This window comes from Bubalus bubalis, chromosome 6 (genome assembly GCF_019923935.1).
Source record: "Bubalus bubalis isolate 160015118507 breed Murrah chromosome 6, NDDB_SH_1, whole genome shotgun sequence".
NCBI lineage: Eukaryota > Metazoa > Chordata > Mammalia > Artiodactyla > Bovidae > Bubalus > Bubalus bubalis.
The window spans coordinates 23,098,692-23,112,448 of NC_059162.1; the positions used below are offsets into that span (position 1 = coordinate 23,098,692).

General features: G+C 43.1%; 1 protein-coding gene across 24 annotated transcripts in view; it reads right to left on the bottom strand.

Annotated features, from left to right (window-relative positions):
- LOC102407486 (phosphodiesterase 4D interacting protein) overlaps positions 1–13,757 on the bottom strand; it is a 240,015-nt gene that overhangs the window by 76,064 nt on the left and 150,194 nt on the right. For 3 of the 24 annotated variants that reach the window (XM_044944465.2, XM_025287999.3, XM_025287997.3), the window contains exon 1: positions 1,611–3,493. The exons of 11 other annotated variants lie outside the window; for them this stretch is intronic. In XM_044944465.2, the coding sequence (XP_044800400.2) occupies positions 1,611–2,732 (1,122 nt within the window). In that variant the 5' untranslated portion in view covers positions 2,733–3,493. Of the gene's footprint in view, positions 1–1,610; positions 3,497–13,757 lie in introns of those variants that run through there. 10 more of the 24 variants (XM_025288002.3, XM_006049338.4, XM_044944462.2 and 7 more) reach the window with 6 other exon arrangements.

Genomic DNA, 13,757 nt, shown 5'->3' on the forward strand with positions numbered 1-13,757 from the left:
TTTGACTCCACCTGAGCTAAGTTATTTAACCATGAGCTTTCCATATCTCTAAACTGAGAGACTGCATGGGATGATCTTTAGAATCCTTCTCAATTCCAAAATTTGTTGAGCCTAGGCACCAACAGAGTATTTTAAATTTAATATAGAGGAAAAAAACTCTTGCTTTACTGCAGTTTTCTAAGTCTTCACCTTTCTTCAATATTGGCCATATTTGAAGGGGGCTATATTTCTACAATATTGGTCATATTTCCCATCCACTCTGTCCAACTACTTTTAGATCCTAATACGGAAATACTATGATGAATCTGTGACATCTATGTTGGCTCACAGAAATACTGTACTGGAAAGCTCAAATTTAGCTGTGAAACTCAATGAAAGAAAAGGAAGTAAAAGGAAAGTACACAAGTGTTGGGCATCCTAAACATTTTATATAAATGAAAACACAGTTTAAACTTTTGGATATTCATACTTTTCCCTAACAATGCTGTTTCTGACAAGTTAGTGCAAATTCAAAAATATTTCTCCCATATTCTTATTGTGATGCAAATTTTATACATAATAGAACTGTTTTTCAAAGCTATCAAGTGACAATCAACAATTTCATTTAGAAGCTCTAAGATTCTGGGATGATGTTGACTGGTTAGCAAGCTTTCCAAAAACACCTTCTAGATTGTCCACCTCTGTAAGGGTACCACTAAAGAATCTGTGTCAAGTAGAACATGCCAGATGTTTCACAACGTTAACTGAAACTAACGCTGCTGTATAAACAAGACAGCATCTGTCAGGTAGGTCCCTGTACACAACTGAATTTAAAAGGCTGGCATGAACAGCTCAGAGTAAGATCAACTGCCATCTTCCAGTCATTACAAAATTCATGAGTAAAACAGATAAAACTCTATCACCCAATAATGGATGAAGTCCTGCTCAACACCAAACATCTTCAAATAGAGCTCATTATACAAACTGGCTGTAAACACTTTTTGCCTTAACATTTTAAATTTTGAATTCCCAAGTCTCTTTTATGAAAAAGTCATCATTAGTCCTCAAATGACCTCTTAATTTATTATAAATGTTGTCCACATACTACGATATTTTGGTGGATTAATAGGTTCTCCCCAAGCCTTTACCCTATGCTCTAATCAGTTCAAGGCACAAGTGGGGATGAAAGGCTTAATGCTCTAGGAAGGACTAACTTGAGAACTAACTCCCTCACAGGAGAAAATATTCATAAATCTAAAAGTGAGAACAAAACAAACAGACAAAAGTGGAGAGGCCGTAGGACAAGTGAGAGGAAAGAGTTCTAGTGCCAGAAAGAAGATTAAATTTTTTAGGGTAAAAATGAATTATGAATCTTTGTCTTAAACATGTACAATTTTGATCATTAGTGGGAAAGCCAACAGATAATCTTATAAAGAGGGTATTGTGGAAAGTAAATTACTTGAGTGAATCACATTTATTAAAATGGACAGAAGCAAAAGGTAAAGCAAAAATGGGTTCAATGATTAATTTTCTCAAGTCTAGACTATTAACCTTCCCCTAGATAGAAATCATGTGAAGCCTGAAGCCAGCTAACTTTAATCAGAAAGGCACTATGCAGCCATTTTGTATACCTGGACCCGAAGTGGCAAATAATCTTCACAGAGATCATCCCACAGCTCCTGCAGGTCTGAAATCTCCAAGGGATAACTCACAGGTGTCTTGTAAAGGGGTTTCAAAGACCTGTTAAGGAAACCAGAACTAACTCCATCTGTCATGATATGGCCAGGCCTGGTTCCAGATGGATTGGATTTCACTGGAATAGGAAGCTTGCTCCCTCGGGGGCTCTGGATGGGCTTATAATCAAGACCTTTAATCATGCTAAGAGCTAGCTCCAGCTTATGGTTACACGTATGCTGGGGAGCCTGCTCATCTGAACAGCAGTCACACTTTGCAAGTTCCTTTGCACTTCTCTCAGGTTCCTCATCCTTTGGTTGTGGAGGACTAGCCTGGATGCTTGCATCCAAAGATTCCACAGAGGATCCCGGGGTCCCTTCCTCCATGCTTTCTCCATCTGGCGGTACCTTCGCATTTGGTAAATCCGGTGGCCCAACCTCGGACAACGCCGGTTCTTCAGTGCAAATGCTGGTGGACCATCTGGTAGAGGGGCCACACGAGATACTTTTCGCCACCTTTCGAGGTACCTTACAAATGGCTTCATAGTCAGAATCAGCCACCCGCAAAGCTGCACAGCCTCGGCATCTCCTGGGTCGATTTCCGGGGCCTTCCGAAGCATGACAGCTGTGCTCCTGAATCTGATCCTCATTTTCTACCCAACACTCGAACCCTGAATAGGCAAAGTCTTCCTGGAGCAGGGCAGAGTATCTGACATCGGGTAAGCCGGAAATGTCAACCGTTCCATTCCCCGCCTTGGTCTCCGCGCCAGAGTCATCGTTATTCTTCCGATACATGCTAGCAATGCAGAACTTGAGGCGGTCCTTCTCCAGCAGCAGCTTCTGCAAGCGCTCAATAGAAAGGGCTTCGATCCGGGCAATGACGGTGTCGAATCTATAGATCCGATCGAGCATGAACGCGCACTTGCTGCAAGCAAACTCAGCTTTGCCATCGCGGGAGACATCCTTGCCCAGGACATGCGACAACAGAACCTGGAGGTTGAGCTTGGACGCCGTGTGGAAGATCCAGCGCCGCTGGTTTCCGCACAGCTCCCGGGCACAGATCCTACAAATCTCCTTCATCTTCCCTCCTGCGGTTGCCGAGCTTCCCTGAGGCGGCTGCTGCTCGATGATCGCTCACTGGCTCTTGGTTGCGTTCCGTCTCCCGCCTCGGTGGCCTCCGGCTGGCATGGCACAGCTTGGTGGGGTGCCCACTCTGCAGGGGCGCTCCACTGACACCCGCGCGCGGGTTCTGGGTACCAGAGTGGTCAGCCCCGCCCCTCGGTGAGGCGGCGGGCGAGGAAATGCCTCAGGAGGATGCTGAGTGACAGCAGCGCAGGCCGCGCTCAGAACCTGCCATGTCTCCTCCAGCTGTCTCTCCCGCCAGCCGCTGTGTCCTCAATGTCCTCCCTTTTCAGCGGGATGAGTTCGCCGTCCTCCGGCGGCCGCCCGCGGCTGACGCAAAGACTCAGAGATTCAGGATCAGATTTCAAGATGGCGCCAGCGGCTCGCCGCCTGCGGCCGCCGGCAAACTGCTCTGGGAGCTGTAGTCCAGGAGGCCGGCTCCTCGCTCTGCGCATGCGGGGTGGCCAGCGCGTCCCCTCGCTCCCAAACAAGTCCGTGCTCCTCGCGGTACAGCGCAGACTCCACCTGCTGGGGTTACCCGGGTGGAAGAGCGGGACGGATGCCGACCGCTGCCAGGCCACTTTTATCTGCTAAAATTTCACTCCAAAAGCGCACCAGAACCCTTGCGGTTCCTCCCTCCCGCCCGGGAGGACTGTCCCGAGGCTTTGCTCGGGGAGGAGAAAGCCGAATCCCCTCCCCTTCTGTCCATGGGGACTGCCACGTACTCTGGTGGGAGCAGACTCGCAGCACCACTGGGTACCGCTGCGCGCTGCCTCGCTCCGGCCCCACCTCCTCTCCCTTCTCACTTCTGTTCCTAGATTAAAAGGCCCTGGGGCTTCACCCGCGCCCGGGGAGGCGGGAATTTTAGGAGGCTCAGTTCAACCTCACTCTCGACTGTTGGGAGCACTCAGAAAAGAGGACAAGAGTTTCTTCCCTCGCCATGCTGGGGCTGAGTTTGCCAGGATGATTTCCCTTTTTTTAAACAGCGTAAATTGAGAGGCGGCACAAAGTAGTCACCTGAGAAAGAGTCCAACAAAAACCACACGAATGCAGCTGGTTTAACCAAGATTTTGAAGATAATGGACAAAATGAGCTTTTTCAAGAATGTAGACACTTGAGAGGAGACTGCCGTCAGCAAATCCTCTTTCAAGTTTCACGTGGATTGCAGGCCTTATATTCTGGGTGGGAAGGGGAGGCAAACACTAGAACAAAAGACCTTGTTTATTTAAGCAAGAGTCCAAAGTATCAGGGAGTGCTGCTCTCTGCAGAAGTGGGGCTGGGAATTTAACTGACTTCAGTTAATATCCTGTCTTATTCAACATTATCCAGTAGTAAGTCACCCCACCCTTGGGTATAGAACTTGAATTGCACACAAAGATTGGAGGGAAGCTGGGGCTCTCTCTAGGTGGAATTAAGGTGTCATCCTTCATTTATAATTTTCTCCCTGGCAAACACTAAATAGGAGGAAAAACAGTCCCAGGCAATCATCTGGAGTTTTCCCAGAGCAGGACATTTCCCAGTTACAGTAATGCTAGATTTCACTAACTTGACCTTGTGAGATATGAAATTAATAAGGCCAACAACAGTCAAAGTATTTCTGAACCTCATCTCCAGGTCAGAGCCTATACTCCTAAACCTGGAGACATGCAGATGCCTTCAATGAAAACTCAATAAACCCCCAAAGTTCTTATGGAGGATTAAATCAGATGATTTGGGGTAAGTACTTGAACAGAATTTGGCTCATTAAACAAATGGGACTCTGCACACACAAGATTGTATCACTCTTTTATTTAATCATCAAAACAAAATCTTAGTAGCTCCATCATGAACAATAAGGACAGTCCTTAGAGCTTTGGCTTTAGTAGGCTACAGAACTTTGCATCTGTAATTTCACCTAAATATGCACATTCTGGCCCCCAAACCAAGAATGTAAAAGAGATTTCCAAGTAAAACTCACCATAGGTGCATTTTTGCCTGGAGAAGGCAAATGCACCCCACTCCGGTACTCTTGCCTGGAAAATCCCATGGACGGAGGAGCATGGTAGGCTGCAGTCCATGGGGTCGCTAAGAGTCGGACACGACTGAGCGACTTCCCTTTCACTTTTCACTCTCACGCATTGGAGAAGGAAATGGCAACCCACTCCAGTTGGTGGTGGGCTTCCCACCAGAGTCTGGTGGGCTTCCGTCTATGGGGTCGCACAGAGTCGGACATGACTGAAGTGACTTAGCAGTAGCAGTAGCTATATGAACTTCAGAGTCAGAAGAAATTAAGTAACAATCTTTGGAATCTATATAGGGGCAAGGAGTTTCTGGCCTGCCAGAACACTACCCTGCTATACCCTGTCTTAAGTATTATCTTCAAGAAAAGCAAGGACTCAAAAGTCCAAAAAGTACAAACTAAGGTATTAATTAAGGCCTCATCTTTGGCTGTGGATGCAAGCCCCATTCTCTTACTAAAGAAAATGCAAAATGAAACAAAGTAATTAATGAAACAAAAGTGCTCTTTGGGAGCAAACTGTAAATAATACTTTGTATTATTGTGTATTCTTTAATAAGATTTTGCACCTGACCTGCAGTCTCTAAATTTTAATGACATCATACAGATAGTTGATATAGACATGCAAGTCAGTACAAACAGAGAAAAAGCAACTTAGCATTGAAGAATATGTTTGCTGTAACAAAGAGCAACATACTAGAAAAGAGAGCTATACATTTCTTGGCTTCCAACAAGATAAATAAAGCACTCAACTCTTTACTCCCGGAGGAAATACTTAAAGACCGTATCTCAAAATGGATAGTAAGCTAGAGTACTAGAACTTCTCCTAACATGATCATTTGATATTTTTCAGTTCAGTTCAGTTACTCAGTTGCGTCCAACTCTTTGCAACCCCATGAACCACAGCATGCCAGGCCTCCCTGTCCAACACCAACTCCTGGAGCCTGCCCAAACTCATGTCCATTGAGTCAGTGATGCCATCCAACCATCTCATCCTCTGTCGTGCCCTTCTCTTCCTGCCTTCAATCTTTCCCAGCATCAGGGTCTTTTCAAATGAGTCAGTTCTTCACATCAGGTGGCCAAAGTATTGGAGTTTCAGATTCAACATCAGACCTTCCAATGAACACCTAGGACTAATCTCCTTTAAGATGTACTGGTTGGATCTCCTTGCAGTCCAAGGGACTCTCAAGAGTCTTCTCAAACACCAGTTCTTCGGCACTCAGCTTTCTTTATAGTCCAACTCTCACATCCATACATGACCACTGGAAAAACCATAGCCTTGACTAGATGGACCTTTGTTGGCAAAGTAATGTCTCTGCTTTTTAATATACTGTCTAGGTTGGTTATAACTTTCCTTCCAAGGAGTAAGCGTCTTTTAATTTCATGGCTGCAGTCACCATCTACAGTGATTTTGGAGCCCAAACAAAGTCTGACACTGTTTCCATTGTTTCCCTGTCTATTTGCACCTGACTTGCAGTCTCTAAACTTTAATGACATCATACAGATAGCTGACATAGACATGCAAGTCAGTACAAACACAGAAAAAGCAACTTAGCATTGAAGAATATGTTTGCTATAACAAAGATCAACATACCAGATGCCATGATCTTAGTTTTCTGAATGTTGAGCTTTAAGCCAACTTTTTAACTCTCCTCTTTCACTTTCATCAACAGGCTCTTTAGTTCTTCACTTTCTGCCATAAGGGTGTTGTCATCTGCATATCTGAGGTTACTGATGTTTCTCCCAGCAATCTTGATTCCACCTTGTGCTTCATCCAGCCCAGTGTTTCTCATGATATACTCTGCATATAAGTTAAATAAGCAGGGTGACAATATACAGCCTTGACGTACTCCTTTTCCTATTTGGAACCAGTCTGTTGTTCCATGTCCAGTTCTAACTGTTGCTTCCTGACCTGCATACAGGTTTCTCAAGAGGCAGGTAAGGTGGTTTGGTATTCCCATCTCTTGAAGAATTTTCCACAGTTTACTGTGATCCACACAGTCCAAAGCTTTGGCATAGTCAATAAAGCAGAAATAGATGTTTTTCTGGAACACTCTTCCTTTTTCCATGATCCAGCAGATGTTGGCAATTCGATCTCTGGTTCCTCTGCCTTTTCTAAAACCAGCTTGAACATCAGGAAGTTCATGGTTCATATATTACTGAAGCCTAGCTTGGAGAATTTTGAGCATTACTTTACTAGCGTGTGAGATGAGTACAATTGTGCGATAGTTTGATCATTCTTTGGCATTGCCTTTCTTTGGGATTGGAATGAAAACTGACCTTTTCCAGTCCTGTGGCCACTGCTGAATTTTCCAAATTTGCTGGCATATTGAGTGCAGCACTTTCACAGCATCATCTTTTAGGATTTGAAATAGCTCCACTGGAATTCCATAACCTCCACTAGCTTAGTTTGTAGTGATGCTTCCTAAGGCCCACTTGACTTTGCATTCCAGGATGTCTGGCTCTAGGTGAGTAATCACACCATCGTAATTAACTGGGTCATGAAGATCTTTTTTGTACAGCTAAAAAGATCACTTTTGTATAGATCAACTGAAAATAAAAATTTTAAAGTCAAACTCGGGAGAAAAGTTATGTGGGACATCCCTGATGGTCCTGCCAATTCAGAGGACATGGGTTTGATCCCTAAGTCCAGGAAGATCTTCCATGCCTTGGAGCAACTAAGCCTATGAACCACAACTACCGGACCTGTACTCTAGAGCCCACGCTCCACAAGAGAAAGCACCACAATGAGAAGCCGGCGCTCCACGAGAAAGAGTAGCCCCCACTAGAGAAATCAGAGAAAAGCCTGCCCACAGCAATGAAGATCCAGCCCAGCCATAAATAAATAAGTAAAATTTTTTTAAAAGAGAGAGAAGAAAAGAAACAAAAGTTATGGATAGTAAATTCAGCACTTCATGGTTCTTACCAATATCATCTTAGTCAAGATTTTTTGCATCTGAGTGTTGGAGAAGACTCTTGAGAGTCCCTTGGACTGCAAGGAGATCCAACCAGTCCATTCTGAAGGAGATCAGCCTTGGGTGTTCTTTGGAAGGAATGATGCTAAAGCTGAAACTCCAGTACTTTGGCCACCTCATGCGAAGAGTTGACTCATTGGAAAAGACTCTGATGCTGGGAGGGATTGTGGGCAGGAGGAGAAGGGGACAACAGAGGGTGAGATGGCTGGATGGCATCACTGACTTGATGGACGTGAGTCTGAGTGAACTCCGGGAGTAAATGATGGACAGGGAGGCCTGGCAAGCTGCGATTCATGGGGTCGCAAAGAGTCGGACATGACTGAGTGACTGAACTGAACTGAACTGAATACTGTCTACCTCTGGGGAGGCAAGCAAAATGGGGAGCTGAACAGAACATTTACTTTTATTCTGTATACCATGGATGATTTGAATCTGAGGTGATAAGTATATATTCATATATTAGTTTTTAAAAGTTTTAAAATTTGGAAATATCCTATAGTTAAAACTAAGAGGAGTTCCCTGGCAGCCTACTGATTTCCACTGGCTTTTACTGCTGTGGCCTGGGTTCAATCTCTGGTCAGGGAACTGACATTCCCACAAGCCTCGAGGCAAAAACAAAAACAAAAAACCCCACAAAAAACAACTAAGAATTGTGCCAATTTAAGAAAATCCCAGGGATGGAGGAGCCTGGTAGGCTGCAGTCCATGGGGTCGCGAAGAGTCGGACACGACTGAGCGACTTCACTTTCACTTTTCACTTTTATGCATTGGAGAAGGAAATGGCAACCCACTCCAGTGTTCTTGCCTGGAGAATCCCAGGGACGGGAAGCCTGGTGGGCTGCCGTCTATGGAGTCGCACAGAGTCGGACACGACTGAAGTGACTTAGCAGCAGCAGCAGCAGCAGCAAGACACATAGAGTCTAAGTGGTAAAACTTGAACCTACAATGAGAACTTTTATAATATATGTGATAAATATCTGTGGACAGTTTATATAAACAAAAGTTCAAGGGGATATGCAAGTTATTATTTAGTGATTACCTCTGGAGGGTATAATTATGGAGACTTCCTTTCTCCTTTCCTCATTTGTATTCTGTAATTTTGTGTAATAAGCATATATTGATTTTGTGATAAGAAAAAAAAGTGTTACTAAGAGGTAGGATAAACACATTTTGATATGTTCATATAATGTAATATTAGAAGTGTGTGTGTGCTCAGTCATGTCCAACTCTTTGTGACACTATGGACTGTAGCCTGCCAGGCTTCTCTGTCCATGAAATTTTCCAGGCAAGAATACTGGAGTGGGTGGCCATTTCCTTCTCCAGGGAATTTTCCCAACCCAGGGATAGAACCCATGTATCCTGCATTTGCTGCATTGCCAGGCAGATTCTTTTCCACTGCTGCTGCTAAGTCGCTTCAGTCGTGTCCAACTCTGTGCGACCCCATAGACGGCAGCCCACCAGGCTCCCCTGTTCCTGGGATTCTCCAGGCAAGAACACTGGAGTGGGTTGCCATTTCCTTCTCCAATGCATGAAAGTGAAAAATGAAAGTGAAGTCGCTCAGTCCTATCCAACTCACAACGACCCCATGGACTGCAGCCCACCAGGCTCCTCCATCCATGGGATTTTCCAGGCAAGCGTACTGGAGTGGGGTGCCATTGCCTTCTCCGTCTAGTGAACCCAATATTAACCATCAATAAAAAAGAATGAAGTCTGATACCCACAACATGAATGAATCACAAAGCATCTTAAGTGAAACAAGCATATCAATATACCCTGTGTGATTTCATTTAAGTCTAACAACTTAAAGTCTAACTGTTTATATAATAATAGAAATTCAGAAAGTGGTTATTGTGGGGGGGGGGCGGAGATAGGGTAACAACTGATTGCAAGGGGGAACAACAGAATTTTCTGGAGTGATGAAAATGTTCTATATCTTGTTTTGGGTGATGGTTACATGGATGTGTACTATTTTGAAGCTCACAGAACTAAATGGTTTTATCTGTAGATTTTAAATATTATTAGTTCAATTTTTAAAAGATTAAAGGATTAAATAAATGTGTAAGTATCCATAAAATTTTAATCTGAGGGATTTCTTTGGTGAAAAGTAACTTCTACTTTGGGCTTCCCTGGTGGCTCAGTGGTAAAGAATCTGCCTGCCAAGCAAGAGACACAGGTCCCTGGGTTGGGAAGATCCCCTGGAGAAGGAAATGGCAACCCACTCCAGTATTCTTGCCTTGGAAATCTCATGGCCAGAGGAGCCTGATGGGCTAGAATCCACAGGGTCACAAAAGAGTTGGACATGACTTCGCAACTAAACAAACAACCTCTACTTTATCGTAAGAATAGCTTTGAAAACTGGGAAAATAAAATGTAGCCCAGAAGAAATTCTATAAAAGGCTCAGTTGAAACTTCATAGTTCCTAGCCATATGAGCTTTGGAAAATATTATTTTATATACACGTACACACCATAAAGATGGCACAGTGGTAGAAGAATCCGCCTGTCAATGCAGGAGATGCAAAAGACACAGATTCGACCCTGGGTCAGGAAGATCCCCTGGAGAAGGAAATGGCAACCCACTCCAGTATTCTTGCCTGGGAAATCTCATAGACAGAGGAGCATGGTAGGTTACACTCAATGGGGTCTCAAAGAGTTGGGAACAACTGAACAACTGAGCATGCGCACATGCACACACCATACATTTATAATTGAAGTGAAGCATTTGTTAAGGTAAGACCTAGCAATAACCTCAGATATGTAGATGACAACACCCTTATGGCAGAAAGTGAAGAAGAACTAAAGAGCCTCTTGATGAAAGTGAAAGAAGATTGTGAAAAAGTTGGCTTAAAGCTCAACATTCAGAAAACTAAGATCATGGCATCCAGTCCCATTACTTCATGGCAAATAGATGGGGAAACAGTGGAAACAGTGGCTGACTTTATTTTTTGGGGCTCCAAAATCACTGCAGATGGTGATTGCAGCCATGAAATTAAAAGACACTTGCTCTTTGGAAGGAAAGTTATGACAACCTAGACAGTATAATAAAAAGCAGAGACATTACTTTGCCAACAAAGGTCCATCTAGTCAAGGCTATGGTTTTTCCAGTAGTCATGTATGGATGTGAGAGTTGGACTATAAAGAAAGCTGAGTGCTGAAGAATTGATGCTTTTGAACTGTGGTGTTGGAGAAGACTCTTGAGAGTCCCTTGGACTGCAAGGAGATCCAACCAGTCCATCCTAAAGGAGATTAGTCCTGGTGTTCATTGGAGGGACTGATGTTGAAGCTGAAACTCCAATTCTTTGGCCACATGATGTGAAGAGCTGACTCATCTGAAAAGATCCTGATGCTGGGAAAGATTGAGGGCAGGAGGAGAAGGGGACAAAAGAGGATGAGGTGGTTGGATAGCATCACTGACACAATGGACATGGGCTTGGGTGGACTCTGGGAGTTGGTGATGGACAGGGAGGCCTGGCTTGCTGTGGTTTATGGAGTGGCAGAGAGTCAGACATGACTGAGTGACTGAACTGAACTGATTACTTCTAAAACTTATCAAAAGTACATAATAAAGGAAAATTTTACTGAGAACAATTTTCATATTATGATAAGCTATTAATGAATGTAATGAATTAAGCAAATGATTAATTTTATATATCAGCAGTTTGCCCTTAAAATGAATCAACAAATGCATTCACAAGCACATATTTGCTGTCTGCTGCTGCTGCTACTGCTAAATCACTTCAGTTGTGTCCGACTCTGTGCAACACCGTAGACGGTAGCCCACCAGGCTCCCCCATCCCTGGATTCTCCAGGCAAGAACACTGGAGTTGGTTGCCATTTCCTTCTCCAATGCATGAAAGTGAAAAGTGAAAGTGAAGTCACTCAGTCGTGTCTGACCCTCAGCAACCCCATGGACTGCAGCCTACCAGGCTCCTCCGCCCATGGGATTTTCCAGGCAAGAGTAGTAGAGTGGGGTGCCATTGCCTTCTCCTATTTGCTGTCTATCCTAAGTCAAATCACTTATATCTGGCCCTTAATATCCTAATCTACAAAATAAACATATTGAAATTAAACAGTGGTTTTTCCACCTTTGGCATATATCAGAATCACTTGGAGGGCTTGTTAAAAGGTAGATTTAACACATGTCTAATTCATTTGGTCTGAGAAGGGGCCCAATAATGTGTATTCCCAACAGATTCTCAGATCATACAGATGCTGCTGAGAACCAAACAGAACTCTCTTAAAGTGTATTCCGACACATCTCAGCCAAAAGATCAGTTCTACAGATAAATGGGAAAACTCAGTAAGGAAGAACTACATACAAAATTGTTGAATTTAGAGAACTATATGCTCCTTTGGAACAAGATTCCTAAGTATTATTATGATCGGGATCTTTTGCACTATCTCTATTTTGATCTCCAAGTTTGGAGCCCTGGGAAGATGCTCTTAGAACCGTAGCTACTTTTGTACTCCCTCTGTTGTAGTGTTTCTAAGACCTCATTCTGGGCTGAGAGGGAGTTTCCAAGAGGTGGAAAATCCCTATGTCCCAAACCAGTTGTATTAGATTTCATCACCCTAGTTTATGACATTGAAAATAGCTGTCCTAATTACTAAAAACTATGCCCCCCTCCCCCCCAAAAAAGTCATTCTGGCAGAGAAACAAAAGCAGATGAGGAAATGTGAGAATATCAAAGTCAAGCCAGTTAGACTTTATGGTAGCATCACAAGCATGTGCATGATTTCCCTCTGCTGGTTAGAAATCCTGAAGAAGACGGAAGCAATCATACTTTGCATTAGTTAAACACACAGCATTTCAAAACAGTTGATTTAATACCAGGAGACTTCCAGTTCAACTACAAACTGTAGTAATATGGTTATCAGCAGAACTTATCTTAATATAGTAAACACTGCAGGCTTTCATGTTATTAAATATCCACAGCTGTTTAAATGAATTTCAAAATACTTGTTAATCAACTGATGAGCAAGAATTTATGCAAACTCAGTGTTTTTTTTTTTCTCTCTGTCTTCAGGGAGTTTTCAGTTTAGTTGAAGGGGTGAGAATGTGCATGCTACAATTAGAATAACTGGGAAACTAAATGGTACTGACAACTTCAATGTAAGTGCAGAAAAAGCTGAGATAAGTGTGAGCTAATTCAGGTGAAGTGGACAAGAGTGGGACCTGAAATGGGTTTTAGAATGGAGGAAACAAAGGAAAGGAAAAAAAGAGAAAGAAAGCAAAAGTGAAAAAAAAAACAAAAAAGAAGAAAGTAGCATCATGAAAAGTCTTGGGAGTTAGGTTAAATCTGGTGCTAGCCTGTCAGTAAAGAGGATTTTGTGGGACATCTGATCCTAATCCATGTATCTATATATATACTTAGTACCTCTCAAAAATTGCTCATTCAAAGAACATATATGAAGGGCCACCTGAAAACCAGACCCTATGCTATGGTGGGCCTTAACAACTATAATTTGGTTAATGTTTGAGAAAGGCAAAAGAATTTGGACTTGGTGTTATGAATTTGAGCAAAGAATGACATGATGAAAAGTTTATTTTAGGGAAATCAGATAACAGAATGGCTTGAAGTTTTAAGGACAGATTTTGGGATGGTTACAGGGAAGACTTGCTAAAAAAAACCATTGCCATGATTCATATGTGGGATAATGTGGTACAGTATAAAAACAGGAAAAAAAGTGGTAAATAAGAGTCATTTTGAAGGAGTGAACAGCAGGACTTGATGCAGAGAGGATGAAAGGTTAAAAATGGTAATAAGGGTTTTGGTCTAGAAGACTGGTAGAAAAATTGTCTAAACAGAAATGTGGGAGTTGAGGCCATATGCAAAAAGATTATACAAAGTTTTATTTGGGACATGCAGTGTTTAGGGACCGAGGGAAAAACTAAGTGGAAAAACTAAGCAGAGCTCTTCCACAATCAAAACACAGGTGAGGGAATCCCCTGGCAGTCCCGCGACTAAGATTCACCACTTTCACTACAGGGACCTGGGTTCAATCCCTGGTCA